General features: G+C 32.5%; 1 protein-coding gene across 1 annotated transcript in view; it reads left to right on the top strand.

Moving 5' to 3' along the window:
- Nucleotides 1-17,952, top strand: part of LOC127737652 (uncharacterized) — a 55,267-nt gene that overhangs the window by 14,486 nt on the left and 22,829 nt on the right. Inside the window, exons 14-20 of the mRNA XM_052248511.1 lie at nt 4,931-5,037; nt 6,869-7,027; nt 9,437-9,477; nt 13,625-13,650; nt 14,437-14,540; nt 15,390-15,539; nt 17,457-17,512. Coding sequence (XP_052104471.1) covers nt 4,931-5,037; nt 6,869-7,027; nt 9,437-9,477; nt 13,625-13,650; nt 14,437-14,540; nt 15,390-15,539; nt 17,457-17,512 — 643 coding nt within the window. The remainder of the gene's footprint in view (nt 1-4,930; nt 5,038-6,868; nt 7,028-9,436; nt 9,478-13,624; nt 13,651-14,436; nt 14,541-15,389; nt 15,540-17,456; nt 17,513-17,952) is intronic.

The following is a 17,952-nucleotide window of genomic DNA, read 5'->3' as shown; positions in this document are numbered from 1 at the left end:
CACAGGTAACATTTATTGAACCATATATTTGTGTCTAACGTTGTTTATCTTGTGTGTGTTTGAAAATTATAATTCCACCTTTTAATGAATGATGTTCTGATAATAATATTTTCCACTATTTTTGCTGATAATAAGTTTAAAAAAATTATAAACATGACCTTTGAACATTTTTGTGAAATGAATATTGTTTTGTCATGATTCTGTACCATATTTTTGAAAAAAAAATTCTTCACGCAAATACAAGCTTTTGTCGATTGGCAAACATGTAGATATATAAAGTAATGCAGCACTTATAGTCAGTATCAATATTAATTCATTGAAGATACGAGAGCCCCTTCTATGTCTAATGTCCCTATCTTTATAAGGATTAGGACGACAGGGCAAAAAGGAGCGGAGATAGAGTGGCGTAGTGAAAAAAAAATAACCGAATAGAGAACAATATAGAGAATGATGGACGAAAAGCGAAATAGTTATTGTAAAGGAGCGGAGATAAAGAGAGGCATAGTGAAAAAAAAATGTTTGCTTGACAAAGTTATTGCTCCCTTTGATATTTTTAGTTATACAAAATCACACATCGTGTTCCTAATTGGTATTCACGTGCACTAATTTGATGCTGGGAACAGTATATTAATATATATGGTCCTGCTTGATGTGTTAAGTTTCTGCATAGCATGGTTAAAAATAATTAGTATCCCATTTGTTATATCGTAGTGTCACGGTGTTAATTTGTTAAATTTATTTAGTTTGTTATTGATTGTGTAAATAAGAATAAATCTGTATAAAAACTTCATACCATTTTAGTGATTGCCTATAGGCGTTTGATTATTGTTACATTTAAGATATATATATATTTAGAACCTTTCATACATCTTAAAGTAAAAGATGTGTGTCTGAGTTAAACGACACAAGAACCCTGTAATACTAGTACGAGAGTATAGCATGTAAAAATTCCTACTCAATATGGTTGTATTGGAAATCTTTTCATACAGATTGACAACTCATGGTCCGACATGCATGTAATATTTGCCACATGACGCTCATAGTTCTTTCTACCATCATCATCTTATTCATTAAATATTGCTGTAAACATCGATGGTTCACACCCAAACAAAATGTGGGTAATATACCTTCAGATCTTCTCCGTGGTATACACTTGTGAAATATATAGACGAAATTCGGTATTGAAGTGAATCTACATCTCACAAACACAATTTTTTGAATTACGATTTTAAGTGAACACCCACCAAACCAATACAAACGTATGGCAAGATATAACCATGCAGGCATTTAGTTTTCGTCAGACACAAGATAAATAATCACTCTCATAAACGTATATATGCATGCAGTTTCAAATAACAAGAACAAGCGGTCGATGTCTATAGATCATTGTTAAGTCCGTTTACTAACTGTTCAGAGTCAGACATGTCAATGGTTCATTCTTGGAACCTTCATATACCCCATCCGACGATGGGAACTCTTTCTGATAGTGTTGACAACATAAGCTTGTTTATCTGTACAAGTGGTTGCATGGCCTCTCCTGCCCCAACAAACAAAAACGCTTCTAGTCTGCTATCTCTGGAGCTCATCCTCAATGGCGCATATACGTCAGGAAATTTACAAGTATACTAGTAAAGATTGTTTCAAGAACAACGAGGTTTGGATGAACTGTTCTAAAATCGTCAATATCAGTAATACATTACTAAGATATGCCTTTAATTACAACAACTGTATTACTAATTTGGATTAATGACGGCTATCCTAAAAAAAATCCTCAAACAAATAAATGTATTAGCTTAGATTTATAATGTATGTATATTCATTAATGAAATAAACGATAATTGGTATTCTTTTCACAAATAATTTGTCTAAGTGATTGTCAAATGAATTTAATAATGTAAGAATGAAATGTTAATAAGAAAATTTTTAAAAAATCATGCATGTTGTTCTGTTGTATTTTTTCAATTAAAAACTTTAAATATGCGATAGTTTTAAGATTGTTAGCATTTAAACATCGCCAGATTTAAATACAAGCTAATGAATTCCGGTAAAGTAAATTAAACAGATGTGCAATGATTATTAATTGGGAAATGTAACATTTAATTTTTAAGATTAAAAGTACTATTCTTTTAACTTCATATCTTAACTTTATGCTAATTGCATAGAACGTAACCGAAAATTGTTCCATTTTAATATTGTAACACTTCCGGAATTAAAAAGTTGAATGTTAATTTTCAATTAATTTATACAAATTAATTATTGTTTCTCTTTTGTCATCGGGTATTTCATCTGGGTATATTAAACACGCTATACTCTTTCTGTTAATCCATTCAAAATGACAATATTCACACCTGTGTACGCCTGAGGCTAAATTGCTGCAAGGTAAAGTTCAAACGAATTCTCCTCAAATCAAGAAATAAACAATGACTTTACAAAATAATATACACCCTCTGTTCACAAATATTTTGCATTGAAATGGTTATCAAAGTTATAACGGTAAATAAAACTTAAAATATTTTCAGTTCAATATCAGTAAAAATGTTCCATAGATATTTTATGAAATTAATTCGAAAATATTTATATTTAGATAACTTCATATAGGAAGTTTTAATCAATCAATACAAAACGGTACACACATATTCATTTTCTTTCATTCTTATATTGTGGTTATTAACTACGACCAACGGTCATCTGTGCGTTTTTAATTACGTAAAAATTCTGATAAGCAATTAAGACTTTAACAGATTTTATTTTTTCCCATGATTCAACAAATCGGGTTAAAACGTCACAACCCAGTGACGTAGGTCAACCAAAAAAGTTAAAAATACTTGATTTTCTCCGTTATTAGAAAGAACATAAATTTAAAACTTTGTGAATGTGTTTTTTATGTTAAGATGAACATATTTAGATGATAAGTAAAAAATCGCGGACTTTCCCTTTCATCTGCAAAAATGTGTTGTGGATGATCACCTTGAAGCAAAATATTTTTAAAAAATTGCTTTTTAGCTCACCTGGTCCGAAGGGCCAAGTGAGCTTTTCTCATCACTTGGCGTGCGTCTTCGTCCGTTGTCGGTCGTCGTGACCGTCGGCGGCGTTAACTTTTTACATTTTGAACTTCTTCTAGAGAACCACTGAATGGAATGAAACCAAACATGGCATGAATGTTCCTTATGAGGTGCTGACCAAGTGTTGTTACTTTGTAGCGGATCCATCATCCAAGATGGCCGCCAGCGGGGGACTTAGTTTAACATGGGACCCTATGGGAAATACATACAAATGTCTTCTTTTAGAGAACCACTGAATGGAATGAAACCAAACATGGCATGAATGTTTCTTATGAGGTGCTGACTGAGTGTTGTTACTTTGAAGCCGATCCATAATCCAAGATGGCCGCCATCGGGGACTTAGTTTAGCATTGGACCTTATGGGAAATACATACAAATGTCTTCTTTTAGAGAACCACTGAATGGAATGACAACAAACATGGTATGAATGTTCCTTATGAGGTGGTGACCGAGTGTTGTTACTTTGAAGCCGATCCATAATCCAAAATGGCCGCCAGCGGGGGCATTAGTTTAACATGGGACCCTATGGGAAATACATACAAATGTCTTCTTTTAGAGAACCACTGAATGGAATGAAACCAAACATGGCATGAATGTTCCTTATGAGGTGCTGACCAAGTGTTGTTACTTTGAAGCTGATCCATAATCCAAGATGGCCGCCAGCAGGGGACTTAGTTTTAACATTGGACCCTATGGGAAATACATACAAATGTCTTCTTTTAGAGAACCACTGAATGGAATGAAACCAAACATGGCATGAATGTTTCTTATGAGGTGCTGACCAAGTGTTGTTACTTTGAAGCCGATCCATAATCCAAGATGGCCGCCTGCAGGGGACTTAGTTTAACATGGGACCCTATGAGAAATACATACAAATGTCTTCTTTTAGAGAACCACTGAATGGAAAGAAACCAAACATGGCATGAATGTTCCTTATGAGGTGCTGACCAAGTGGTGTTACTATGAAGCTGATTCATAATCCAAGATGGCCGCCAGCAGGGGACTTAGTTTAACAAAGGACCCTAATTGGGAAATACATACAAATGTCTTCTTTTAGAGAACCACTGAATGGAATGAAACCAAACATGGCAAGAATGTTCCTTATGAGGTGCTGACCAAGTGTTGTTACTTTGAAGCTGATCCATCATCCAAGATGGCAGCCAGCGGGGGACGTAGTTTAACATAGGACCCTATGGGAAATACATACAAATGTCTTCTTTTAGAGAACCATTGAATGCAATGAAACCAAACATGGCATGAATGTTCCTTATGAGGTGCTGACCAAGTGTTGTTACTATGAAGCCGATCCATAATCTAAGATGGCCGCCAGCGGAGGACTTAGTTTAACATAGGACCCTATGAGAAATACGTACAAATGTTTTCTTTTAGAGAACCATTGAATGGAATGAAACCAAACATGGCATGCATGTTCCTTTTGAGGTGCGGACCAAGTGTTGTTACTTTGAAGCTGATCCTTCATCCATGATGGCTGCCAGATGGGGACAATGTTTCCACCAATGGGGGGACTTCCTTTAACATAAGACCCTATGGGAAATACATACAAATGCTTCTTCTAGAGGTGCACTGAATGGAATGAAACCAAAACATGGCATAAATGTTTCTTATGAGGTGCTGATTAAGTGTTGCTACTTTGTTGCCGATTTACTGTTCAAGATGGCCACCAGGATTTTTTATTAAATTACAGGACCAATATTAAACCAAATTTGGCCTCACTCATTATTAGGGTATCTGTTATGATTTTAATCTATTTTTACATGATTTCCAAAACCAAAGTAGAATCAGGTGAGCGACACAGGCTCTTGAGAGCCTCTAGTTTATGTTTTATATGTGTCATTTTTACACTTCAGCAAGAACAACCTCATTTTACAAAGACAGCTGTCCCTAAAATAATCAAATGTGTGCAAGATATGCCATGCCATTTACCATTGACAGTTACCGATCCTAGTGGGAAAAAGTAGGTATTATATATAGGCCTTCATATTTCTGCATTCAAAGACATTTTATATTTACAAGAAAAGTTATAGATTACAACATGGTACAAATGTTTTGTTTAATAGGTATCATCTCTCCTTGTATTTTTTTAAGCTTTCTACTATTTTCCCCCCTGAAGGAATAAAATCACTAATTCATAGCCTCATTGCTTTCTATGTTAAATTATGCAATTTCATGCATTCATATCTATTTTGTCTTAAGTTCAAATAAAGTGGCAGTCATTTCATGTCAATACTATACCTTATCCTGACCTGCTGAAAAATTCAACATACTTTTAATTGCATATTAGAGTGCACTAGTTCCTGGAAGATTGGTAATACAAAAACAGGTACTTCTGATCTGAGCAACAGGGCAAATATGCCCTATTCAAATTTCATATATTTTTTTATTATTCAAAAGAAACTTTCAACAAAAGTTCTACAGTGATCCTGAGTCCTTGAGCTTTTATTTGATACCAAAATCACCCAAACTCGGTAGTTTTTATACGCCCGTCAAATTTTGACGGGATGTATTATGGTATACAAATGTCGTCTGTCCGTCCGTCCGTCCTAAATAAATTGTGTCCGCTCTATATCTAGAGAACCGTTGTGATTTCAAAGTTTATACTTGACATGTATATTAACCTACACCAGAGGGTGTGTCATAATGTATGTACAACTTCCTAGGTCAAAGGTCAAGGTCAAAAACTTTGGTTTTAGTTGACAACCCCATGTCCTATGGTAAAGATCGTGTCCGCTCTATATCTTGAGAACCGTTATGATTTCAAAGTTTATACTTGACATGTATATTAACCAACACCAGAGGGTGTGTCATAATGTATGTACAACTTCCTAGGTCAAAGGTCAAGGTCATAAACTTTGGTTTCAGTTGACAACCCCATGTCCAATGATAAAGATACAAATTTTTTACCACACATTATTCACAGAGGAGCCCACAGAGATGGCTCCCATCTCAATGATATCTAGTTAAAATTATCAGTTCAATGGTAAAGGGTGACTTTCATGGTTTGCCAATTTTTGTCTCGTCTGCGACTTTCGTCGCGGAAAGCGAGACATAGGGATTGCTTTTCTGGCGACGACTATGGCGTCAACAATTATTAAGTTTTCTGCTTAAGTTAGTTTGATAGGAACTACTTTTGATAGATCATTGATATTTAATATAAAGTTGCATTACTATCAGTACATACCAGTTTGGTGACTATTTTGAGGCCATGCCCCTAGGACATTGTCCAGTGACTTTGAATTAATTAGTTATTTTCAATGCTAAGTTTTCCTGCTTAGGTTATTTATTAATTGGATCTACCTGTGATAGATCAATGATATTTTGTATGAAGTTGCATTACTTTCAGTACATATCAGTATGACGACTATTTAAAGGCCCTGCCCACTAGGACATTTTCAATGTTAAGTTTTTCTGCTTAAGTTATATATTGATAGGAACTACTTACAATAAACAACAATATTTTCTACAAAGTTACATTACTGTCTGAACATCTCAGTTTGTTGACCATTTTCAGGCCTTGATCATGGTCCAGTGACTGAATTAATAAGCAATGTTGCTGACCATCAGATTGTCTTTTTCTGAATTTTATGGCGATAGGCGAGACATATCTCTTTGGTAACAGTTTATCATATCAATTGGTTTTCATTCTGACCAACTGTTCAGATTTTCTTGAATACATTGTTAGGAACTTTCTCTAAAACAATTGGCTTAGTTTTGTTGTAAATGATATTGGTTAGACATTATGTTTGATTGACACTTTATCAGTTGGTATAAATATTCAATTTTTGTAGACCATCAGTTAAGTTTGGAAAAGTAGACCCAGGAATAGATACAGAGAAACCTGTGCTAACACCTATAAATGGTACAAAAGATTTTACTACTGATATTACAATTACTCCACAGGAACCAGGTACTAAAACTCTTTGTGTCCAGACACAGACATCACAGGGGTAAGTCTTCTTCTTTTCTTGACCTTGTTTTCATGGTTCATTGATCATTATTAGGTTTTTGTGACTTGCATTGTTTTTAGTTATTTTGACTATTTTCTTAAGGGAATCAGATGTTGGCAGTTGTTGTGATCTGTTGTACTGTCCTATATTTTGGTAATTAATGTCATCCTTTGATCTAAATGATTTACAACATATTATTCTGTCATAATCAGTTCAGTATATGAGCGGCATATGTCGCGATGACAATGGATTTTTCATAAAGACTTGTAACCATTTGGTTTTCATTCGGGTCCTCTCTAATTTTTCCTCATATGAATCGAGGATAAACAAGGTCCCGTTTGCGCTTGAAATCGCTGAATTTTAATGGTAAAATTATGCAGTAGAAGAAAATTAAAAAAAAATATTTTGACAAATGCAAATGGCGAAAATCGAAAAAGACACTGTAAATATGGAAATATTTCATCATTTCCATGGCGAAACTGAAAATGAGGAATAGTTTAAAGGTTTCCGGTTATCTCAATGTGTTAATTACATTCAATTCGTGTGGGAAATATGATTTGGTCGATCTTTACGAGACGTAGCAAAAGGGGGGAAACGGAGGTTGACTGAAAATTTTGAGGACAAAGCCACTTATTTGCGCCACGTTTACATTATACGTTGTGTATGGTGCAAAAGCGCTACGAAATCGAGCAACTGGTGTCTTCTTTATTATATGGCAGATAAAACAACAAAATAAATGAAGATTAAAAGTTGTTTATATTCAAAATTCAACACAAATACAATAATTTCAACTTTTACCTGTTAATTACCTGAAAATGCAGGTAGCTTGATGAAAATTTTGCATAACATTACAGTTCATGCTCACCTGAGCATTTTTCATGCACTAATTTTGTCTGTATCTCTAATAATAAAAAAGATACAGCAGTCTGAAAAGGAATATACTGTTCTAATGAATGAACCCAAAAAAAATGCAGCAGCAGCAGCCATTTTTAATTTTTAGCTCACCTGGCCCAAAGGGCCAAGTGAGCTTTTCTCATCACTTGGCGTCCGTCGTCCGTAAACTTTTACAAAAATCTTCTCCTCTGAAACTACTGGGCCAAATTTAACCAAACTTGGCCAATATCATCATTAGGGTATCTAGTTTAAAAATGTGTCCTGTGACCCGGCCAACTAACCAAGATGGCCGCCATGGCAAAAAATAGAACATAGGGATGAAATGTAGATTTTGGCTTATATCTCTGAAACCAAAGCATTGAGAGCAAATCTGACAAAGGGTAAAAATGTTTATTAGCTCAAGATCTATCTGCCCTGAAATTTTCAGATGAATCGGACAACCCGTTGTTAGGTTGCTGCCTTTGAATTAGTAATTTTAAGGAAATTTTGCCTTATTTGGTTATTATCTTGAATATTATTATAGATAGATTTAAACTGTAAACAGCAATAATGTTCAGCAAAGTAAGTTCTACAAATAAGTCAACATGACCAAAATGGTCAGTTGACCCCTTAAGGAGTTATTGCTCTTTTATAGTCAATTTTTAACAATTTTTCGTAAATTTTTGTTATCTTTTACAAAAATCTTCTCCTCTGAAACTACTAAGATGAATTTAACTAAAGTTGTAAACAATCATCATTAGGGTATGTAGTTTAAAAATTGTGTTTGATGAACCGGCCCTCAAACCAAGATGGCCGACATGGCTAATAATAGTACATAGGGTAAAATGCAGTTTTTGGCTCATATATCTAAACCTAAAGCATTTCTAGCAAAACTTTCAAAAACAAAATTGTTCATTAGGTCAAGATATATCTGCCCTTAAATTTTCAGACCATTCAGGCAACCCGTTGTTGGGTTGCTGCCCCTGAATTGGTAATTTTTAGAAATTTGTTCAGCTTTTGGTTATTATCTTGAATATTATTATAGATAGAGATAAACTGTAAAGAGCAATAATGTACAGCAAAGTAAGACCTACAAATAAGTCACATGACCAAAATGGTCAATTGACCCCTTAAGGAGTTATTGCCCTTTATAATAAATTTTTAACAATTTTCATAAATTTTGTAAATTTTTACAAAATAATTTCCACTGAAACTACAGGGCCAAGTTCATTATAGATAGAGATAATTGTAAGCATCAAGAATGTTCAGTAAAGTAAGATCTACAAACACATCACCATCACCAAAACACAATTTTGTCATGAATCCACCTGTGTCCTTTGTTTAATATGCACATAGACCAAGGTGAGCGACACAGGCTCTTTAGAGCCTCTAGTTTTGTGTAGCGTTGAAAGGGTTAAGTCACAATTATAAATTTCACTTTTCTGTAACATTTTGACAGTTTGAATTTATTGATTGGCAAATAAATTTCTATATACAGTATCTGATTTTAAGAAAACATGCTGACTTATTTTGTAGAATGAATGTAGATGAGATTTGTTACCAGGTTCAAACTTCAGGTAAATATTACAGATAATACCATTACTTATAATATAAGTATATATATATGCACTAAGTAAGGGTCAAATTTCCCTGAATTAATGGTTTGGTTGAAGAAACAGCTCCTTTCAAAGTTCAATACAGAAAGTTGTATGTATGTGGAAGCTATTATAGTTGTATGTATGTGGAGGCTATTATAGTTGTATGTATGTGGAGGCTATTATAGTTGTATGTATGTGGAGGCTATTATAGTTGTATGTATGTTGAGGCTATTATAGTTAGTAGTATGCATAACATCAGCAATCTTGTTAATCCCATTTCACTACCAATAGATGACACAAAGCCAATGTAACCTGTTATATAGTATCCTGCTTGTATTCCACAGTTTCCAGATATTTTAGCTCCTATTCCACAGTTTCCAAATATATTAGCTCCTATTCCACAGTTTCCAGATATATTAGCTCCTATTCCACAGTTTCCAGATATATTAGCTCCTATTCCACAGTTTCCAGATATATTAATTCCTATTCCACAGTTTCCGAATGTATTAGCTCCTATTCCACAGTTTCCAAATATGTTACCCTGCTATTTTGGTCATGAATTAAAAGGTGAAACAGACAGCACTCAGCCTACAAATTTAAAGACTAAGCAGAAATGTGAAGATAGAGGAACATTAATCCAACCAATTACCAGGTGTGTACTCAAGGTCTCAGGAATGTCTACTCCATATGTATCAACCATTATGGTGTTCATGGCATGATGAGTTCTACTCTAAAATGTTGTGAAAGAGAAAAACCTTTCTCATTTCCAAAGAAACCTTTCCCTGTAATTTCTGTAGACAATTGGAAACATGCATAAAATAAGTACATACCTTAGCTTCTACATTTAAACTGTAAACTAACTTTAATTTTGATAGTTTTTTTGGTAAGTTTAACTTGAAGATTTATGTATTTCAAATTGTAATCAAATAAGGTTAATATCAGCATCGGTGGAGCATTTTCTTTTATGATAACAAAAAGCCTGTTTTAACTTCCAGCCAAAAATTCTGAAAGTTTAACTAAAAATAGAAAATTGGATAAAAAAATCTAATTGTTATCATCATTTATGATATCCATCAAGAATTATGATGGATTTTACAGTCCTTTTCTCATGTAATTTTCAATTTAATTACTACAAAAACATGTTAATGAACAAATAATTGCAATTTATAAAGTCATACTGCTAAAATTTACCATTGAAATAAGTTTGGATTACAGTTTTCCATTACCAGCACCCCTAGCTTGTATTCCACATCCTTGTAATATTGTGTTGTTATCCTTTGTTGTAAATGTCTAACCAAGTTGATATTACAGGGTCTAATTCATGTAAGTTAACAGAACATGATAAGTTTGATGTGGTGTGATTTGAATACATATACATGGGTATCAATTGTCATGTTGTTTGCAAACAATTTATCTGTAGCTCTTTCAGTAACTTTAGGATGTAGTATTTTACCTTCTTTGTAATTGTACAATTTTTTAGAGGTTTTGTTATTTTTTACTTCATTTTCAAGGGAAAAAAATGATTGATAGTAGAAAAGGGTGTTTATAAAGGTTAACTTTCTAACTTATTTTTTGTCATATGGCAGTCAGTCATGAGACAATATCATCAATTTCTTAGTTTCTAAAGAGGTAAATGAGAATTTTCCTAATGATGGGTTGAAGACCTGATTTACATGATTGACTTCAACAAAACTACAAACCTGTCGTGAATTTTAAACAGACAGTTACATGAATTGTAAACAGACAGTTAATCTCTTTTTGTTCATATTAGGCATTCTGTCGCAACACATAGATGACAAGCTACAGTAAATACTTATTCATGAAAATTGATACCCAAACATTTTTTACAGGATATATATTTTATGTGTAGCTAGTGCTTCAGTTCAGATGAACTTTGACTTAAGTTTGATTAGGTTTTATATGCATTTCAATTTTTTTAGAAGCTTACATGAAAATACATAAAAAATAAATAAACACAGCAAAAACAATACAATATCATTAAGGTCACCATGACCTACATATTAGGTTAAAATGACATATGTTAACTTTTACATTAAGATCAATACTAAAGAAACCCTTGATGGAATATCTTGTATCACTGCTATAAAGCTATTTTATAGTCCAAAAACAACTTCAAGCTTATAAATTTCTTGTTTTTACATTTAGGTCATATATATCCACAGTAGTATATGTATGGTACTTTTATATTCCTGTTCTGCTTTTAATTAAAGGTTCTAAACAATCAAACTACAACTGAATAAATTTGTTAAGTTTTGCGTTTAGATCAAAACAACTTTAAACAGAAATATTTCTACAGTTGCTATGCATAAACTTTTTTTCGTTAGTGAAAATTAGACAGAGACTGATAAGTGCACTATTCTCATTTGGAAGGAGGGATATTTTTTTTTTTAATCTAATCCATCTTGAAATAACAAAAAAAAGTAACCCTGCATGAAAAATATGCATTTTTAAAGTAATTTTTTTTGAAGATTTTGTATCCATGCCTTACACATATATCATGTGTTTATCTTACCTGCCTCATTTGAACAGTCTGAGCTATTTTCATAAACATTTGTTTGCCACCATGAGTGTCTACTAACAAAATAGTAAAGTAAGCTATATGGTTACAAGTTGATGGGGCCTGTATTTTAGCTTTAGTTCTATGAATTTTTCTTGCATCCATTTTCTTATTGAATGATAAAGTGAAATTGTTTTAAAACAAAGCATATTTGAGGATGTTTTGCTAATTGACTTGATATGTTTTGCAGTGGAAATTTCTTCAATATCTAGCTTGATTTTCAAACTTAAAAAGATTTTGAATATTTTTTTTTTTTTTGATTGATGGAGAAAGAAAAACTTATTGGTTAACTTGAATCTAAGCTAATTTATACTATTAAAAAATAAAACTAATTTTTTTTTATCACAAAGTTACATCGCAGCTGTAAAATTTTCAATTATATTCTTAATCAGTTGAAAAATTTTATATATTTCTGTATTTGGTCCGTGGTATATAAATGAATTTACATATATATTAAATTCTAAAGTATTTACCATTTGTATCAAGGCTTAATGACATTCAGATTTACAGTGTTATTTACACAAATTACTTATGCTATTATACAATTGTAGCCTTTTTATGAGGACGATATAAGGATATATTGACCTGAATGAAGTATATTGACTGTGGAGGAAGTCCAAGGTCGATATACTTATTTGGGTCGATATATCCTGTATTGACCTCATACAAAGGCTACTATTGTTATATTATTAATTTCCGACCGTATTTGTATCAAAATCAGCAGTGTATTAATTTATTCTCTTTTCTCGATCATTTTATTTTGTTGGAATTTTATAGATATCATATTTGTCTCTTTGACAATAACAACATATTAGTTGTTATTTCAATTATTTTTTATGTACATCTTTTGTATTTGAAGATTATTTCTTGTAAATAATCTATCATAAATATACACTTTTTAAAAACTTTCAACAATACCATGAAATTAATTAGATGACGTCACAAAGTATATGGGTTTTAGATATTCTTAAAATAACCGTGCAATATCACTTTTCTATCCGCCGTTTTCAATCGACCTTTGAATGTGACTATTCCTGATTGAATCAAATTAGTCAAAATATAAAAATTAATAATATTATGATTTATAATTTTTTTGAGAGTCTGTATTTATTTGTGTATATTGTTTAAAGGACTATATGGAGAATTAATTGATAATTAAATGTGATATCCTTATTGAAGAAAAACAAATAGTTATTATGCATTCATTCAGACTGATTTACATACTTTTGTGTTTTATTTCCACTCTGTCTGAACGTGCATGCAGTATTCATCTTTCCTATAAAAACATCCATAATTGCATTTATATAACCACCTCGTTGTTAAATTAAACAAATAAGACAATTACTATATACATATTGAAAAATATTTAAACTCAATGCTTTTGAAAGATCTAATATCATATGAAATCCAAAGATTGGTGTTTAGGCTATTTTAAAGTTCAAGCAAGCACCTGGGGGAAATGATTTTGGTAAATTTGGAATCTAACAATTACTAACAGAAGTTTCATGACTATATTATTATACTAGTCTTATGAATTTTATATTTTAGCAACAAGACCTTCTCCTGATGGTCATGTAAGTATAACTTTAGTAACTATTTTTTGAAAATGATACATAAAAGGGATAACATGAATCACCAAAAATACTGTACAAAACAACAGAACACATAAAAATACTGTACAAAACGACAGAACACATAAAATACTGTACAAAACAACAGAACACATCAAAAATACTGTACAAAACAACAGAACACATAAAAAATTCTGTGCCAAACAACAGAACACACAAAAATACTGTACAAAACAACAGAACACATAAAAAAACTGTACCAAACAACAGAACACATAAAAAATACTGTACAGAATACATAAAAATACTGTACAAAACAACAGAACACATCAAAAATACTGTATAAAACATCAGAACACATAAAAATACTGCACAAAACAACTGAACACATAAAAATACTGTACAAAACTACAGAACAGAACAGAACACACCAAAATAGATAGAATGGTATACTGGAAATCATAATGATTAAAAAAAAAACCAGTTTTGAACTTACTTTCAGTTGAGATTAACACAAAACTTGCAGCTTATTTATTGTCATCTCCAGAAATAGGAAACCATGCATTCAAATGATAAACAATCTACAATTTAGAAAAATATTAAATATGAATAAAATTCAATTGGAAAATGTTGCAATAGTTGAAGCAGTATAAGAACTATAAATAGTAGACATGTCTAAAAATATTACTATTAGACTTTTTTTTTACATTTTTTTAAAACTAATTTGAATATAAATGTCAACTTATTCTAAAACTTATTTGTTTAACTCTATGATAAAACTTCTTTCAGCCAGCTTTTACAGCACCAACAGTAACGGACTCTTCCACATTACTATGTGAGATAGGACAAATTTGTCATATACCATTGACTTATGAAGGATTAAAAGGCACTTGGTGAGTCATTTCTTTCCCTGTCTGGTGATACACTTGGTGAGTCATTTGTTTCTCTTGTCTAGTGATACACTTGATGAGTAATTTGTTTCTCTTGCCTAGTGATACACTTAGTAAGTCATTTCTTTCTCCTGTCTAGTGATACACTTGGTGAGTCATTTTTTTCTTCTATCTAGTGATATACTTGGTGAGTCATTTCTTTCTCCTGTCTATCGATACACTTAGTGAGTCATTTCTTTCAACTGTCTAGTGATACACTTGCTGAGTCATTTCTTTCTCCTGTCTAGTGATATAATTGGCGAGTCATTTCTTTCTCTTGCCTAGTGATACACTTAGTGAGTCATTTCTTTCTCCTGTCTAGTGATACACTTGGTGAGTCATTTCTTTCTCTGTCTAGTGATATACTTGGTGAGTCATTTGTTTCTCTTGTCTAGTGATATTCTTGGTGAGTCATTTCTTTCTCTTGTCTAGTGAAATACTTGGCGAGTCATTTCTTTCTCTTGTCTAGTGATACTTTTGGTGAGTCATTTCTTTCTCCTGTCTAGTGAAACATTTGGTGAGTCATTTTTTTCTCCTGTCTAGTGATACACTTGGTAAGTCATTCCTTTATCCTATCTAGTGATATACTTGGAGAGTCATCTGGGTTTTTTTTGTCTTGTGTGAGACTGCAGGACCAATATAAGGTGATATGTGATATTATTAATTCACAGTGCCATTTTATAATAACTTGAAAATAATAATTATTTTATGCAGAGAATAAACCATGTTCCATTCCTTACATTACTACCTCTTCCTTTGCTAAAATAACTGCTGACAATTGTTGCTATGGTGATGACCTACTTTCTATTACAGTGAAGAAGTAAATGAATTGCCAACACATACAGCTGGAGTACACATATTTAAACCACCTGTACAACCCACAGCTGTAGATAAATCTTGCACAACAGAAATAGCTTACCAACCTACAACACCTGGACCTACAAAACTCTGCTTTAAACCAGGGTAAATATGTAACACTCAGAAACGTGTCCTTCCCCCCAAATGTGTCCACATGACGTCACTGAACTGCAAAACATGTCTAAACGTAAAAGGGCGCCAAAGCGTGTCATTTGTCTAAACGCCCAAACGTGTCCATTTTTTAATGAACACCCAAATGTGCCCAATCCCCCAAACGTGTCCATATCAAGCTTAATTTTTTTCTTTTACTGGAACTATTATTCCTGTCCATATTATAAATAGGTAGGTTATTTGGTTATTGTTTTTTCATTAACGTATACTCATTTTACTATTTCATTAAAAAATAGAAATAAATTACTTTAGGTCTTTTTTAAACCGGCAATATAACCTTAGTTAAAGTGGGGGCGTCCGTTCGGCTATGTTGGATGTAAATGTAAGCAGCCATGCTCAGTTAAATTGTAGATATTAAATCAGATACCTCGTGTAGGGAGAATGTCCCATTCTCTGCACATTAAAACCTTTGTAGCAATTCACTCTTTCATGGTGCCATCAGTTGTATTTTGGAAGGCAACATTTTTTTTTAATTTCCGCAACTTTTATTTAAAACGGCCTCTTTTACATAACGGAGATTGCAGTAGTTTGTTACTGAAGTCATAAAAAAATCGGTCTTCACTCGATCTTATTTTTTTAGATTAAAATCCCAACTAGTGTTAATCCCGAATAACCGTCAAAATTAAGGCCCAATCCTAAATTCCCGGTATGATAATAGAACCTATATACAGTATTTATTGTTAACATGATGTCGTTCAAATAATGCATGAAATATTTGGCACTGGTCGTTATTTCTCTTATTCGTGTGTCTTTATAAGTGATGCTCGAAACCAAAAATTTATTAAAAAACCTGAAAACCAGTTTATGATTTGAAGAGCTTTTAAAATATCAGAACTGTTGAAAAAAAGGGAAGTCAATTCTGCTGAAAGCCCGCCGTCGGATTAATATAAAAGGCATCAACGGAGTTTATTAGTAACACAAAATTTACATAGTAAACGACTAATTCAACTGCACTAGAATTATTTGTATGTTCTCTCTAAATGAGCATGAAATACTTGCAACTGGACAATATGCAAATTCAGTCTAAAGTTAATACATATGTTACATGTTAAATTTGCAATTATGATAATCATTAACAACCAGCATTGAACAAACTAATGCTTATAAATTACTACCTCATCAACTGTTTCCCCAATCATAGAATTGCCGTAAACGTCATTGATTTCATTTAGGACATACATGTATTAGTGCTAAAAGACGTGAGACGTTCTGGCGTTTAACCATGGACACGTTTTGGCGAATAACAATTATCGGACACGTTTGGGGGTTATGAAATCGGACACGTTTGGGCAATATTGAATATTATGGACATGTTTGGGGAGAATAGACACGTTTGGTGGAATCGGACACGTTTGGGGGGAAGGACACGTTTGGGAGTGTTACAAATATCTTATTCAAAAAATTGTACAATAGATTTTATACCTTCATATACACCACCTACAACTGTCTACAGGGACTTCTGTTTAAACTACGGTATGAAAAATTCATAAATTCAAAATGACGAAATGCCAACTGACTGACTCCATTTGTATGAATCAATTGATGATTATTAATGACTTATCTGATCAGCAGACTACCTGTAACAACAAATTATGAAAGTTCTGTTGTGACTGTTGATTAGCTTGGGTTGTAAACTTGTTATAAACTTGTAGCCAGGTAGAATTTCGTACAATTTAATTTTTTACTTTTACAAATTTAAGTGACTAAATTTACCAGAAATCTTTTGTCATTTCCAAAATCATTTCTGAAATGGCGAAAAAGAAGAGTGCTAGCAAAATCACTGCTAAGTGAGGAGCACATCAAATCTGATTATATATTGATATATATTTTTCATTTTTTCTTCACATGTAGAACATATGGAGAAAAACGATGTATCAACATTGAAGGGGAACCAACAGGGAAAAAATGTAAGTCAATAAAATAATCAAACAATACTGGTTCATATTACATAAATTTTCATTGTTTAGTTTTGATTGTAAGTGAAAACCCTTCCTTTTAGAAAAGACATTGAAAAAATTGTTTTGTTGAAAAGTATGCTCACACCAAAGTAACTTGGATATTTCCAGTAGAACCATTTAAAGTCATTATGAGGTTTCCTATCCCATTAGCTGCATAAACTACACATAGTTTGTCCATGTTAATTTACTTAGCTATCAAAATTAAAAGGTAGGTAATCTGGTGAAAATGACCATGAAGAGCTATTGCCATAGTTTCTGTTGTCATTGTTTTTTAAACTTGTGAGCCAATTTAGTATCTATAGATATAAGAAGATGTGGTATGAGTGCCAATGAGACAACTCTCCTTCCAAGTCAAAATTTATAAAAGTAAACCATTATAGGTCAAAGTA

Source organism: Mytilus californianus, unplaced genomic scaffold (genome assembly GCF_021869535.1).
Source record: "Mytilus californianus isolate M0D057914Y unplaced genomic scaffold, xbMytCali1.0.p SCAF_4, whole genome shotgun sequence".
Classification (NCBI taxonomy): Eukaryota; Metazoa; Mollusca; class Bivalvia; order Mytilida; family Mytilidae; genus Mytilus; species Mytilus californianus.
Note: the sequence above shows the minus strand (reverse complement) of the source record. Positions and strands in the feature narration are given on the sequence as shown.